Source organism: Peromyscus californicus, unplaced genomic scaffold, assembly GCF_007827085.1.
Source record: "Peromyscus californicus insignis strain IS unplaced genomic scaffold, ASM782708v3 Scaffold_9__1_contigs__length_137607984, whole genome shotgun sequence".
In the NCBI taxonomy this organism is placed as follows: domain Eukaryota; kingdom Metazoa; phylum Chordata; class Mammalia; order Rodentia; family Cricetidae; genus Peromyscus; species Peromyscus californicus.
In genome coordinates, this window is record NW_026294617.1 from 82939198 (window position 1) to 82954262 (window position 15065).

At 41.7% G+C, this 15065-nt stretch overlaps 2 protein-coding genes and 1 pseudogene across 4 annotated transcripts in view; 2 read left to right on the forward strand and 1 right to left on the reverse strand.

The window, feature by feature from the left end:
• Capza1 (capping actin protein of muscle Z-line subunit alpha 1) overlaps positions 1–3662 on the reverse strand; it is a 42015-nt gene extending 38353 nt beyond the window's left edge. The window contains exon 1 of the mRNA XM_052731066.1: positions 3494–3662. Within this exon, the coding sequence (XP_052587026.1) occupies positions 3494–3532 (39 nt within the window). The 5' untranslated portion in view covers positions 3533–3662. The remainder of the gene's footprint in view (positions 1–3493) is intronic.
• A 462-nt stretch (positions 3663–4124) lies between these two features.
• The window catches only part of St7l (suppression of tumorigenicity 7 like), a 71992-nt gene continuing 61051 nt past the window's right edge, over positions 4125–15065 (forward strand). For 2 of the 3 annotated variants that reach the window (XM_052731062.1, XM_052731063.1), the window contains exons 1-5: positions 4125–4467; positions 7532–7614; positions 10487–10652; positions 12982–13036; positions 14272–14387. In XM_052731062.1, coding sequence (XP_052587022.1) covers positions 4254–4467; positions 7532–7614; positions 10487–10652; positions 12982–13036; positions 14272–14387 — 634 coding nt within the window. In that variant the 5' untranslated portion in view covers positions 4125–4253. Of the gene's footprint in view, positions 4468–4518; positions 4574–7531; positions 7615–10486; positions 10653–12981; positions 13037–14271; positions 14388–15065 lie in introns of those variants that run through there. The other variant, XM_052731064.1, reaches the window with a different exon arrangement.
• LOC128106841 (uncharacterized) lies at positions 5669–5796 on the forward strand (annotated as a pseudogene).

Consider the following 15065-nt stretch of genomic DNA (forward strand, 5'->3'; position numbering starts at 1 on the left):
GGTAACAACGCAGATGTGAAAAAAACCAACTTCCTCTTTAAAAGTGATAAAAGCTTTGGCAGCTGGTTATAAAAATGATTGTACTTGCTTTTAAAGAAATGCTCGAAAGAAAGAAAATCAGAGACCCCAAGTGCCAAACTTATGGATTATGGAATGGTTTACTGCTTTCAGAAAACATAATGATGATAAAGAAAGAATATTAAATTATTCCTTTTGGCACCACAACAGACACACTTAAAACAAAAGAGAACAACAAAAACAAAACATACCCATCCCAAATGAAATGCACTTGAAGTCTTCAATTCTGGATTTCCTTAAAGAACAGATTGGTCCTACCGAGGGGCTTTGCAGATGCTGGGCAAGTGCTCTACCACTGACCTGTATATTCAACCCATCTCACATCTCCTTTCCCCTTTTCACTTCATTTCTGAGACAGTCTCATCAAGTTTTCAAAGCTGTGCTTCATTCAGCTTGCTTTATAGCCTGAACAGACCTTAAATGTTTCTATTCTCTTGCCTCAGCTTCCTAAGCAGCTGGGGTTACCGGTTTGGGCTACCAGGCCGGGAAAGATTAAGAATATCTTTTATCTTGATTTTTAAAATTAGTCTGTACAGGTGGGCATGGCAGCTCATGACTCTAAGCCTAACACCGAGAATCTCAAGACAGAAGATCATCATGAGTCTGGGCTATAAATGAGTTCCGAATTAGCTTGGGCTACAGAATTTGGACCATCTCAGAAGAAAAACAAAAACAAACAAACAAAAAAAACCCAACTAAGTAAGCAAATAAATGATTAGGGCAAAAATCTCAGCAAGGGTTACTTGTTTATGAATCCTAAGACATTCAAATCATTAAATACCTTGGAAAAATCTTTTCTCAAAATAACTTTTTTTTTTTTTTTTTGAGAAAGGGTCTCATTCATGTAGCTGAGGCTGGTATTAAATTCCCTGTTACCAAGGATAAACTTGAATTCCTAATCCTCTTTGTCTTTACCTCCCAAGAGCTGGGATGATTACAGACATCAGGCCCAGCCTTTCTTCCTATCTTTTCTCAATTTTTGAATTCAGATAAAATAAATCAGAAAGTTATAAGGAAAAGCAGGCCAAGAAGGTAAGAAGCCCCCCCAAATCAGGAAGTCTTACCAAGCCCTTTCTTTCCACTCATAGATTTAGAGGGGTATGTGTCTGCCAACTCTGGGGAAAGGAATCCAATAAAACTGCAGTACCCTCAAATCATAAGGGTCTCTCAGAGATCCACTAGCCTCTGCCTCCTGGCTCAAAGCAGGATTTTTACTGTATCATTACATTTCATTATCTACACCAATAAAGACAATGTAGTCAACTTAAAAAAAAAAAAAAGGACTCTATTAAACCCAGCATTGTGGGGTTTGGCTATAATCTCAGCACATGGAAGACAGAAGCCGGAGGACAAATTGGAGCCCAGTCCAGTCTACACAGCAAGTTTCAGACCAGCTAGGGTTACATAGCAAGACTCTGTCCCAAAAATACAAAACAAAAACAAGCTCTTTACTAAAACAGGAATAAAATTCATGGTTACTTCTGGGACAGGTTTACTAATTATGATTTGCTTGTTCTATCATAAAAAGTAAGCAAGGCCGGGCGGTGGTGGTGCACGCCTGTAATCCCAGCATTCGGGAGGCAGAGGCAGGTGATTTCCAGACCAGCCTGGTCTACAGAGCTAGTCCAGGACAGGCTCCAAAGCTACAGAGAAACGCTGTCTCAAAAAACAAACAAAAAAAGTAAGCAAATCTAAGTGTGATGGCATATACCTATAACAGCAGTACTCGAGAGGTGGAGATAAGCAGATTAGGGGTGAGGGTCATCCTCGGCTATCTAGTGAGTTGGAGGCTTACTTGAGCCACACAAACCCAGCCTCAAGAAAGAGAATAAAATTTCACTCTAACTTGACATTTTGTGAACCATAAGTATTTGCCTTAGAATAAACATCTTGTTATAGTTTTCTTCCTAGTGTTAGTTGAGATGTCTTTTTGTTTCCTAGGTTGTTAACATTTGTGATGCTCAATCTCCAAATAAGAGAAAACAACGTTCATGTGTTATTTGTTGGCTTTTTATTTTTTTGTGGTGCTGATGCTGAAGTTCAAACACAGGACATTGCATGTGTTAAGTGCTCTACCAACAAACTGCCATCCTGGACCCTGTTAAGTGGTTTGTAAAGGTGTTAAGCATCTTTTTCAGCATTTAAAAATGATGGCTCATACATACACAAGTATACGTTAAATTATTCTTTATGGAGAAGTGACCAAAAATAGTCTGTTCCCCCCAACAATCTCCAATATTTTCACTACTATAAGAACCCAGGCAGATTTTATAGAACACGGGAGGGTACACATTTTGTAACAGTCACTGCAGGAAACAAAAGACATATTCTTGTCCTATAAGGAGTTATCTAGTGAGGCCATTCTAACTTCTACCAACCCTAAAACGCTGTGTTTACTGAAGAGCCGGACACTTCTTTCTTTTTTGGACAAACCGTTTAGTAAATGTATGCTGTTGTCAGAAAAAGTTATTCCATTCAATTTATATGGCATCCTTGTAATTTAAACCACCTTTAAAGATCTAAGTACACAAATTGCATTCTGACAAATCCAGCTACCAAACACTACGGTAGGTCATCAAAAAGGGTTGGGTGTTTCATTTAAACTGAATGTGTTAATGTGAGGTTATTTACTACCAAACTTTTCTGGAGTTGAAAAAAAAAGTCTACTGGCTATTCCTCACTGTTTAACAGGAAGCAAAAAACTACTCTGAAAAAAAAATTATAGTTAAGATGAAGACAAACAGAAGGGATGGAGTCACCTTGGTGCCGTACGTGCACACAAGGGAGCAGCAGGAACAAAAGTCAAACTCTTAAGCAAATGCCTGAGGTTTACAGATTTATTTTTATCGAATTAGTTCAACCGTCACTAGCTGAGAAAAGACCAGGGTGTGTAGGTAGGTGGATAGGCAACCCTAGAGGACCTCTCCCTGTCAAGGAGTCGTGACAGCAAAATCACTTCCTGAGGAAGGAGGAGCAAAAGGGAAGTTAAGGAGGCTACTCTGATCAGGAAGTGACTCGTCCCAAACTAACCCCAATCATACCTCTAAATGGGAAGATGGGGTGAGCCCCAACAGCCAAAGGCGGTAAAATAACTGCTGCACGACACGTCCTCTCTTTAAATTACAAAAAAGAGTCTACAGCTAAAAGTCAATCAGGTAAAGTGTCTCCTCTTTTTAAGAAAGGCTGAGCTCGGTCCGGAATGAAAGGAAGAGTTGAGGAATGGGGAACTGGGGCCACCGTGAGGCAAAGGAAAGCCCCTTTCAGGAAGGAAGCGTCCCGGGTGCAGAGGGAGTATGCCAGCACCGGGAAACGACCTTCTTTTTCCTGGGGACACCGCCAGACTTCCCACTGCTGCCGGCTGGGACCCCTCGGACCCGTCGGGGGAGGAGGTAAAAGAGAGAGGCGGACCCCTTACCTTCTCCTCATCCGACACCCGATCCTCGAAGTCGGCCATCTTGGCTGCTCTGGCCCAGCCCGGCGACCGGCGCGAGGCAGGCCGGGAAGGAAGCTGAGTGGTGGAATCACCAAGGGGGCCGTCGGAAGGACCCGCCCGGAAGCTCCGGCCAAGAGGGCGCCATGTCAGTTCCGCGCGGGCGTGACAGCCCGGAGTGGGAACACTCTAGGAAGTCGGCTTTGCCCTCAAGGCCTTGGAGTCTTAACCAATTTCTCACTGCGTTTCGGTCACTTCCCCCATTCATCCTGGAAGCCCGGTGGCCAGTCTGACTGTCCGTGGCGCCTGGACTCCCTCTCATCAAGTAGCAGTTGCTACACCTAGGAGTTTTCCTGGCCCCGCTGGTCTGCGGGGCAGCCGAGTCCAGTGCGCTAAGAGCTGCTCGGCCCTAGGAAACAACAGTACTTCCCCAGCCCCAGAACGGGGCGAAAGGTGACCCTCAATCTCGTATGGCACCCAAGCCGCTCCCCTCCAGCGCCCCATCGAGTCCGTTTCCTGCAGCCTAAGTGCCACCATCGGATCCTTCCTTCCCCGCCCTCCTAGAGGACTGGGTAGCCCCTCAGTCTGAGGACGCGCTCCGTCGCCTTCCTGATCTCGGTCCTGTTTCCCCAGGACTCAGCCTTGACAGAGGCCGGCTTCAAGTCCGCCACTATCCCAGGATTCCCAACTCCGGGTTTCCTGCCCTTCTCCCCTCCCAGGTCCCGGCGCCTGCCGGAGCCGCAAGATGGCGGACGGGGAATACTTCGCGGAAGCCGCGCGGGCTGTAGGGTGTCCCCATGCACCTGTTCCCGGCTTGGGCCTGGGCCCGCCGCTGGGCTGGAAAGAACGGCTGAAGGCCGGGCTGGCGAACTCTGGGTCCACGCTGTGGTTCCTGGCGGGCCTGGGGCTGCTTTACGCTTTGAGGGTCCCGCTGAGGCTGTGTGACAACGTGACAGCGGGTGAGAGGCCCAAACCTTCTGGACGGTCGGGGACAAGCACCAAAGATCAGAGATTCTCGGGGAGTCATGGAGGGCTTTGGAGAAGGAATCGGTGTTGCATGCTCCAGTGGGTTGTTTTTTTTTTTTTCCTCTTGGGTCACAACAACCAGGCAGCTGATTGTCAAACCTGGGCTGCAGTTTGCCGGCCCCTCCCTAGAGCTCTGAAGGCTGGCCCTCTCTGTTCGGTCTACGTTACCGCAGGAAAAGCTACCTGACAAGCTGCAAGCTTCAGGGAGTAAGACAGAAGAGAGCGTTCCCAGATACGGACACACAATTTATATTCATTCTTAGCATTCCCAGGGCCCCTTTAAAATCGTGCCTTTGAGTCTCCAGCTGCCTAACTTAGAGAAAGAACCCACACCCAGAAAATCAGCACATCAGTAATACAAGATAGAAAGTACTATGATTTTAGTGGACCGTACTTTTATTGTAAGATAGTTCTGTTAAACGTGTTTTGTGATTTTTATCCTTCAGACTTTATCATAAGTAATAAAATTGTACAGGAAGGGGAGCGGGAAGAGAAGCACAAACAACAGTGGGTTTATTTATTATGTTCTTTCAGTATTTGTACAGTGTTTGTTATGTAGCCTGGGCTAAAGGCAGACTTGTAAGCAGTGTTGATCCATGTAGATTCTGCAAATGCTATGCGTTAGCCATAAGTAGGATGAAAGGATGTGGTCCTGGGCCTTTTATGGTGTTATTGCAGTATTTCTTTCTGCAATCTCAGAAGAAGATGGAAGTATTTCTGTTACATGGTGACTCTATTAAATTTTTCTATCCTGTGAGAAGGCAGTTGTCTCCCTTTTCTATTCCATGAGATGACATGACTGTGGTATAATGTTCTGAAATGCTTTAAATATTTTAGAAGATAGGTACCACGTACCTATCTAATTTGTCTGTAACGGGTGGATAAAGTTTTTTGTTTTTTTTGTTTTTTTTGTTTTTTTTTTTTTTTTTTTTTTTTTTTTTTTTTTTTTTTTTTCTCTGTGTAGCTTTGCGCCTTTCCTGGAACTCGCTTTGGAGACCAGGCTGGCCTCGAACTCACAGAGATCCACCTGCCTCTGCCTCCCGAGTGCTGGGATTAAAGGCGTGCGCCACCACCGCCCGGCTGGTGGATAAAGTTCTTAATGGTAGTTTGTATGCTCATTAAAATGCTATTCAAATACTTACCTGGCAGGGGAGATACCATGATCACTAAGGTGGTTTTCCCAGGGCGAGGCTTATCCATTGCACTCCGGATGTACTGACCCCTGCGGTTTCCCCAAATGCGGGAAACTTGACTGCTAAAGAAAAAAAAAAATTTAAGAAAAATGCTATTCATTGAATTTGTTGTTTATTTTTCTGTTTATTATTATTGTTGTTGCTTTGCGGCCAGGATGTAGCCAGGACTGGCCTTGAATTCCTGATCCTTTGAGCACCACTTTTTAAGTGGTGGAATTAGAGGCTTGTATTATCTAGCCTGGCTTTAAAATTTTATCTTATACATTGTCTCTCTGTATAGTCCAGGATAGCCTCAAGCTGGAGGCCTTCCCGCCTCAGCCTCCAGAATGCTATAATTGCAGGCTTGAACTCCCAAACCTGCTAACTTTGGTTTCATTGTCTGCATTTTTAACTGCATATACCATTTAGATGAGAGTTGATTATTACAGATTTTTTTGTTTCTTTTAAAACTCAAAATTGGGGCTGGAGATGTAGCTCATTTGGTAGAGTGTTTCCCTAGCATGCAGGAAGCCCTGGGTTCAGCCCTCAGCACCAATAAACCAGAAATGCTGATGCAAGCCTGTGATCCCAGCACTTGGGAGGTAGATGCAGGATTATCAGTCGTTCAAGGTCATCCTCAACTACATAGTGAGTTTGAGACCAGCCTGGACTTCAGTATTAGACCACTTTTTTTTTTTTTTTTTGGTTTTTCGAGACAGGGTTTCTCTGTGTAGCTTTGCGCCTTTCCTGGAACTCGCTTTGGAGACCAGGCTGGCCTCGAACTCACAGAGATCCGCCTGGCTCTGCCTCCCGAGTGCTGGGATTAAAGGCGTGCGCCACCACCGCCCGGCCTAGACCACTTTTTAAAAGTATGTTTAACTTTTTATCTTGATATATTTACCAAAGTCCTAGTGTAAATTATGGCATGTTTTTAGGTGTTTAGAAAAGCAGGCTGTATGATCTCATTTTGATTTTTGTTGTCGTTCTGTTTTTTGTTTTTTTGAGACAGGGTTTCTCTGTGTAGCACTGGCTGTTCTGGAACTCACTCTGTAGACCAGGCTGGCTTTGAACTCACAGATAAACGGGATTAAGGGAGTGCACCACCACCACCACCACCACCACCACCACCACCACCACCACCACCATCATCACCACCACCACTACCGCCGCTGCCGCCTGGCTTTTGTTCTTTTATTGACCCCAGAAATTGATCCTAGGGCCTTGTATATGCAAAGCCTCATTATGATTTACTTCTTATTTAACTACAACAGTGTGGAATCCCACTTTTATATATATGAAAAGATTCTTAAGATATGAAACAATAGGGATTTAAAGTCACTTTAAAAAATGTATACCATTTGTTTTTATACCTTTTCAAATGAATTTCACTTCAGATATTAATATAAACAGTTATTGACTTAGGGCGGTCAGCTTAGGAATTTTGAGCTTTGCAATAGAGGAAAAGCTGTTTGCATTCAGTAGAAACTTTGAATTTTGATATTTTCCCGAACTAGCAACATGATCTCTATGATGCTGGACAGCAGCAGCAAGCCACTGGTTCCACTCACCATTCATATGACATGGAGAGTAAATAACCAATGCTATCCAAGGCACTGTGCTGCTAAGCTATGACATTTGGAAAACTAGAGATGTAATGTACATTTTTACTTGCAATATTTTCAATTTATAGGCTTGTTTGGACATAGCCTCACCAAAGTCAGACATCTGTGCTGCTTACCTCTCCCTCCATCTAAAGATACTTGCATAACTGTAATGTGCTTTAAATTATACCTTGTAAAACCTGTGCCATTTTCTCTTTTAACAGTGACAGGGTTTTTAAGTTCGTTGACACCCAAGTTCTATGTGGCACTTACAGGGACATCTTCTTTGATATCTGGACTAATATTTGTAAGTAGTTTCCATTTTCTTCATTTCTATTTTGATGCTTATTTATTTAAAGATTGTTTATGTTTTTACAAATTTATAATTATTTGTCAGGATTTCCAAAATGTGTTTGATATTTAGAAAGAGTTACCTAGAGAAACAAGTTTGAGAAATACCACACTTCCCTCTCTTCTTTTATTAATGTGGTAGTATTGATTATATATTAGGTTTCTTTTTGAGACAGGGTCTCATTATGTAGCCTAAGCTGGCCTTGAACCCAAGGTGGTTCTCCTGCCTCTACCTCCTTTGTGCTGGGATTACAAGGATGAGTTACCATGCCCAACTCCATTTAAAAATTTGTATTCAGGGATGGCAGATGGCTCAGCAGGTAAAGGTGCTTGCTGCCAAGCCTGACTGACGGCCTACGTTGTCCTCTGGTTGCCACTCATGTGTGCTTGCACGCTTATACATGCATGCATGCACACATAAATGTAATAATTTTAAAAAAAAGACCTGTATACTATAATCAGGGGAGGGTTGGTGGAGAAGGATTAGAACATTATTATTTCAGCTGGGCAGTGGGCACGCCTTTAATCCCAGAACTCTGGAGGCAGAGGCAGGTGGATCTTAGTGAATTAAAGGCCAGCCTGGTCTACAAAATGAGATCCAGGACAACAAGGGCTACACAGAGAAATCCTGTCTCAAAAAAAAAAAAAGAAGAAGAAGAAGAAGAAGAAGAAGAAGAAGAAGAAGAAGAAGAAGAAGAAGAAGAAGATTATTATTTCAAAATGAATGAGGGACTGGGGAGATGGCTTAGTCAGCAAAATGCTTGCCTTGGAAACATGAAGATCTGAGTTCAGATCCCCAGTACTCACATAGAAAGTTGGGAATGATTGCATACCTGTAATCCCAGGACTGAGGAGGTAGAGACCAGAGGGTCCCTGGGGCTTGCTGGCCAGCTAAACTAGCCAAATGAGTGAGCTCCAGAGTTAATGAGAGACCTTTTCTGAGAAGTAAGGTAGAGAGTGATTGGAGAGATGCCTGACCTCCACACACATGTGCATACACATTCATAAATAGGTAAATATCCATCTTTCATACTGGAATTAATGAAATGGGTTATTCTACAACTATTGTTACCAAAATTTTCAATTTTTCAAATGGTTTCAAGAGAATCTGAGTGTCAGAATTTATTTACTTTAGAAATAGGCTCTCTTATAACCTAGTTAACTTGAACTCATTCTGTAGTCCAGGGTGGCCTTGACCTCTTGGTTCTCTTCCTTTTCCTGTACAAGTATACACCATCATGTCCAGTTTATGCAATGCTGGGCCTGGAATTTAGGCAAGCACTTTACAATTGAACTATACTTCCAGCCCTTGATTATGCAAGTTTTATATAAAATCTTGCAACATTTTAATTTTGACAGCATTGGGCAGACTATAACTTTAAAAAATATTTATTTTTGTGTATATGGATGTTTTTCCTGTCTGTATGATTGTACTCCATGTATGTGCAGTCCCTACAGAGGATGGTGTTGGATTCGGTAGAACCAGAGCCACAGATAGTTGTGAGTACCATGTGGGTGCTGGGAATTGAACCCTGGTCCTCTGGAAGGGCAGTCAGTGCTCTTAACAGCTGAGGCATCTCTGAACAGACTATGACATGACATGGAATTTAGCCTTCACTTCTTCTAAGCCCCAGCTTCATCTCTGTAGATGGGAAAATGATAGTACTCATTTCACAGGACTGTAGGAACTAAATGAGATAATCACACGTCGACGTCTGTAATGTGGGATTTGGCTCCGGGAGCATCTACTGCGTTTTGGCTGTTAGTCTGAGAAGTTGCACAGTAAGGGATGCCATTTGACTTTAACTCATCTTTTGCTTCAGTAAGATATTACTTTTAATTTTAAAAATATTGTAAAATATGTTGTTCATTAACATCTCTAAGGTCTAATGTTTCTCATTTTATGCTTTGGGAAAATTCTGCTACAGATAAAAGTATGAAATATTTATTATGCCATTTTTCCTGTTCTTTTTTCTCATCTGTAGGTGGTGCTCTGCAGCTTTAGTAGAAATCATAGTATTTATTTGACCTTTTATAAATCTTTGAGATAAGGTCTCAAAACACAGAGAGTTTTTCTATTTGTGAATGAGAAGCCACAGAAATACAATGAAGTAAATATCCTGATTTTTAAATAGCTCAACCTGGAGAAGAATTTGTCTCAACCCATAATAATAGCATTGCTAAATATTAGACCAATACTTTTTGGTTCAGAAAGCTCTTTCTTAGGATTCTTGTTAGTTAAATTTACTAGGTGGGGAAACTGAGGCTCTGAGATGTTAGAGACTAACTGACTTGCCCAATATACACAGTAAACAGTGGATTTGGTATGCACCTTGAAAGTGTGATCCTACTTGAGTACTAATTGCTTTAAAGTGGATTTTCCTTATGCTGCAGATAAAATCAAACGACAGTAACACACGAAGAGTTACATTGTAGATTAGATACTCTTCTTTCTTTATTGAAACTTCCCACTGTGTAGCCTGTACTGCTCTGGAATTTATGGTCCTCTTGCCTTTGTCTTCTAGAGTTGGGATTAAAGGTATGTGCTATCACGCCTTACTCACTCTTATTATTCTTTAATGTCTTTTAACGAGTGTGGAGTGTTGCCTAAGCTTGTCTGAGCGTTATGATAAACCCATAAGTTGGTATTTTACTTTTATGTGGCATATGTGTTTAGGGTATCTTGGATTTGGGTTTTTTCTTCTGCTCATTCCCTCACTCACCCAAGGAGAGATTATGCATTTAAAGTGCTGAATTGAGTAGGAACATCTCTTTAATTTCTATTTATGAATTGCATTTTAAATGAAAGATGTTTCTCTTTGTTATAGATATTTGAATGGTGGTACTTCCATAAGCATGGCACATCTTTTATTGAGCAAGTGTCTATAAGCCATTTGCGACCACTGATGGGAGGAACAGAGAGTAGCATTTCAGAGCCGGGTTCTCCTGCCGGCAACAGAGAAAGTGAAACCCTGAGACACCACCATCTATCAGGTGATTTCTTTTTTGGTGTTTTCAGTGCTATGTAATTAAGATTGATTTCACTTGCAGAGGATCAGTCTCTAAACAACAGAAGGCAGTAGTTTGTGTGTTTATGCCCCCTTCTCACGTACTGTTAGGAGACAGGGGCTTTGGGAGATGATCACATCATGAAGGTGGAACTGTCATGGAGAGAATTAGTGTCCTAAGGAAAGAGACCCCAGAGAGCTACCTACTCCTGTCACTTTATGAGGAAATAACAAGAGAATGCCATTCACAAACCAGAAAGTGAGTTTTTACTACACACTAAATCTTCCAGCACCTTGAGCATGGATTTCCCAGCCTCCAAAACTATAAGGGATAATATTCTGTTGTTCTTATGATACTCAGTTTGTGGTATTTTGTCATAGTAGTCCAAGAAGAATAAAACACAGAAACAACTTTGTCTTTCCTGTAAATGTAGGTAACCCATGGCTAGTATAGAGAGCAGTTATCATCGGTCTCAGACCCCTTCTATTTTATAGCCTGTCATCTCCAGACACAATTTGTTTGTTTGTTTGTTTACTTATTGAGACAGAGTTTCACTATGTAGCCCTGGCTGGCCTGGCACTCTCCCTATAGTCTAGGCTGGTCTCAAACTCACAGAGATCCTTCTGCCTCTGCCTCCAGGGTACTGAGATTAAAGAGATGTACCACAATGCCCAGCAGATGCAGTTTTAAACTTGTGGTTCAAGGTACTTGTTCTGGTTTTAGCCATCATATCTACCTTCCGTTCAGTGGGAAAAAGAAAAGCCCTCACTTCTCCTAACTCATCCTACTCTATTCAGAAGTGCCTAGCATGCACAAGCATGCCCTGGTTCGATTCCCAGCACCACCAAGCAGAAAGTGTCAGACACTCGTAATTCTAGCATGTGAGAGATTGAGGCAGAAGGATCAGGAGTTGAAAGTCATCCTTAGCTGAGTGTGAAGGAACTCTGTGTTACCCACATGAGGGTAAAGGTAAAACGGCATCACGAAGGTAAACTCTTAATCCAGTAGGATTGTTATAAGAAGAGAGGGGAGATTATTCTAAGACAGCAACGAGGCTACTGTCTCTCTAAGCCTGTCTGGAGGCTGAGGGTTTTGAGATGTGTGTCAGAAACATAGACATTTCTAGTGCTGTGGTTACAGATGTGAGCCTCCATGACCAGTTCTCCTTATTTTATGTTGTAGTCTTTCTTCTAACCTTTACTCTGTGTGCTAGCCTAAACCCGCTGTGTAGTTTCTTTGTGTGTGTGTGTGTGTGTGTGTGTGTGTGTGTGTGTGTGTGTATGCATAGGTGTGTACATGTGTGTGCCCATACGTGCTTGTATCACAGCCTATAGATCTTATTTTTTATATTTACTTATATTGTTTTATGTGTATGAGTGTTTTGCCTGCATATATGTCTATATATCATGTGTGTGCCTGGTGCCCAAGGAGATCGTAAGAAGTCATTAGATCCCCTGAAAATGGAGTTATAAATGGTTGTCAGTCACCACATGGGTTTTGAGAACCAAACCAGGGTTCTCTGAAAGAGCAACAAGTGCCAAGTCATCTCTCCAGTGTCCCAAACATTATTTTTTGAGACAGGGTCTCATGATGTACCTGGAGCTCATCATTTTGCTACCAAGCCTCCAGAATGTGCCTGTCTTCACTTTCCTAGCATGGGATTACAGAGGTGCGCTGCCTCATCTGGCTCTTATTGGGTCCTAGGGATCCACTCAGGTCCTCATGCTCGTGCAGCAAACACTTTACACACTGAGCCGTCATCTCTCTAGGCCCAATGTATAACTTTGTACTTTCTCAGCTTGGATGGTCTGCATCTGCAAACCTACTCTTTGAGGCTTTTAATGTCAGTTCAAATGTTACTTCCTCTGTAAAGTCTTCTGTGATTGACCTTTTTTTTTTTTTTTTGGTCTTGGGATAAAACATCTCTACATGTCACATAGTTCAGGTGGTTGTTTCTATGACTAATTCTCATGCTATGCAAGTCAGTTCCAGAAGCTGTGATAGGATCTAGGAATATGAGAGTGGATGAAGTTTTAGTAGATCCTGTTTTAGAAAGGAAACTGAAAAGCAACTGTAATTACATGGTTATACAGTAAGAGTTGTAACTGAATTATCAACAAAATGCCACTGAAACAGAAATACAGCAGTAACTAGATTTGATTCTGTGCTTCCAGAGAGCAAGGGTGACACATACCTCTTTCATATTTGGGTGTCTGTGGCTGACACTGTATTTAGAGCACAGGATCAACAGTAAGGGTTGGTGAGTGAAGATTACCTGCATTTGATTAAACTAACTTTTACTCTTGTTTTTCAGAATGCAAGGTCTGGAGAAACCCTTTAAACCTCTTTAGAGGAGCAGAATATAGGAGGTAAGACATTTTGCTTTTCAGTGTAAGTATGATATTGGTCTTAGAGTAAAAGTACTATGGAATACTTTCTTTATAAATATACTACAGCTTCTTCTAACTGGAGATACTGACAATATTAAAGTGAATGATTAGCTCAAGAGTAGATATTTTCTTAACTGTATTTACTTTTTTGAATATAAAAGGAAGTAACATGGGGTTGGGGATTTAGCTCAGCCCTGGGTTTGGTCCTCAGCTCCAGGGGTGGGCGGGGGAGGAAGTAACAGCTCTTTAAAATTTATTCTTTAACATTTTCATGTGTACTTATGATATATTCTGGTCACACTCATCCCTCCATCTTCTCTTATCCTCTTCCCACTCTCACCAATCTCCTCTTCCTCCCACCAAGTCTCAATTCTACTTCCATGTGTTTTTCTTTTGTGACCCACTGTATTTAACCACTGGAGCATGAGGAAGTCACCAGCAGCTATCACTGAAGACAATGGCTTCCACTCCTCCATTGGCCCTTGACTACCATTAGCTCCCCAGGACAGGGAAGGCCCATGAGCCCCTCTCCCATCTATGACTGAACGTTTATTGGCTCAGTCTTATGCAGGCAACTGTAGTTTGAGTTCATGAGTGCCATGGCCTTGTCATACCCTTAAGACAGCATTTCATAGTCCTACTCCCCATCGTTGTTTTGAGACATGGTCTCTCTACATACCCCTGACTGTTCTGTAGCTCAATATGTACACCAGGCTGCCCTCGAACTTACAGTAATAAGCTTATTTCTGCCTCCCTAGTGCTGGTATTAAAGTTATGCACCACCATGCCCAGCCTTTGCTTGTCTTTTAAAACAAGGTCTCCTGTAGCCATGTTATATAGTACCCATTTCATATAAATCTTTTTGAGAAATTTTTTACTATTAAAAACATTTATGCTTAGTATCTAGTTTTTAGAATATTTTACTGAATAATTTATTAGTTTGTTCTGTTTTTGAGACAGGTTCCATTCTGTAACTGAGGCTATCTTGAAATTCACTATGTGGCTCAAGCTGGCCTCAAACTCATAGGCATGAGCCATCATGACAGGATGAACAATTTTTTTTAATGTTTTATTATTGAACCATAGAGTAGTACTTTTTTACCTCTTATTGCTATAATAAGCTTTGAAAACACCCTGAAATAGAACTTGTAGTCACTTATTTTTGGAACTTAAGTGTCTGTTGTAGCAATTAAAACATCTTGTGTTTGCTACAGATACACTTGGGTGACTGGTAAAGAGCCACTTACTTACTATGACATGAACTTGTCTGCCCAGGATCACCAGACCTTTTTCACCTGTGAAACAGACTTTTTACGTCCTTCAGACACAGGTATGTATTGTATCTGTTCATGCTACAGACAGTGATTGTGAAAATGATTTCATGTGGTTTCTCAAGCTATTTATTATAATATATAGTTACTTGGCTTGCAGTTATTTACATTTTAGATAAGAAATTCAGATTAAAGTGAATTATGATTATAAACTAAGCTAATGTACTACTTTTATAAGAATTTTAAATGTTTTAGCTGGGTGATGGTGCACACCTTTAATCCCAGCACTCAGGAGGCAAAGGCAGGCAGATCTCTGTGAGTTCGAAGCCAGCCTGGTCTACAGAGCAAGTTCCAGGACAGGCTCCAAAGCTACACAGAGAAACCCTGTGTCAAAAAAACAAACAAAGAAAAAAATAATTTTAAATGTTTTATGCTTTTTTTAAAAAATTACTTAAAACAATTTCAGAGCTAGGCGGTGATGACACATGCCTTTAATCACAGCACTAGGGAAGCAGAGGCAGGTGGATCTCTGGTTCGAGACCAACCTGGTCTACAGTGCTAGTTCCAGGACAGCCAGGGCTACACAGAGAAACCCTGTCTTGAAAAACCAAGAAAATGAATGAATGAATGAATGAATAAATAAACCAAAAATATTTTCAGATTAAATATAGCAGAAAATAGTATACATTGATTTGGTCTGGGAAACAATGACCTGACAGAGCAGCGACTGGGGAGAT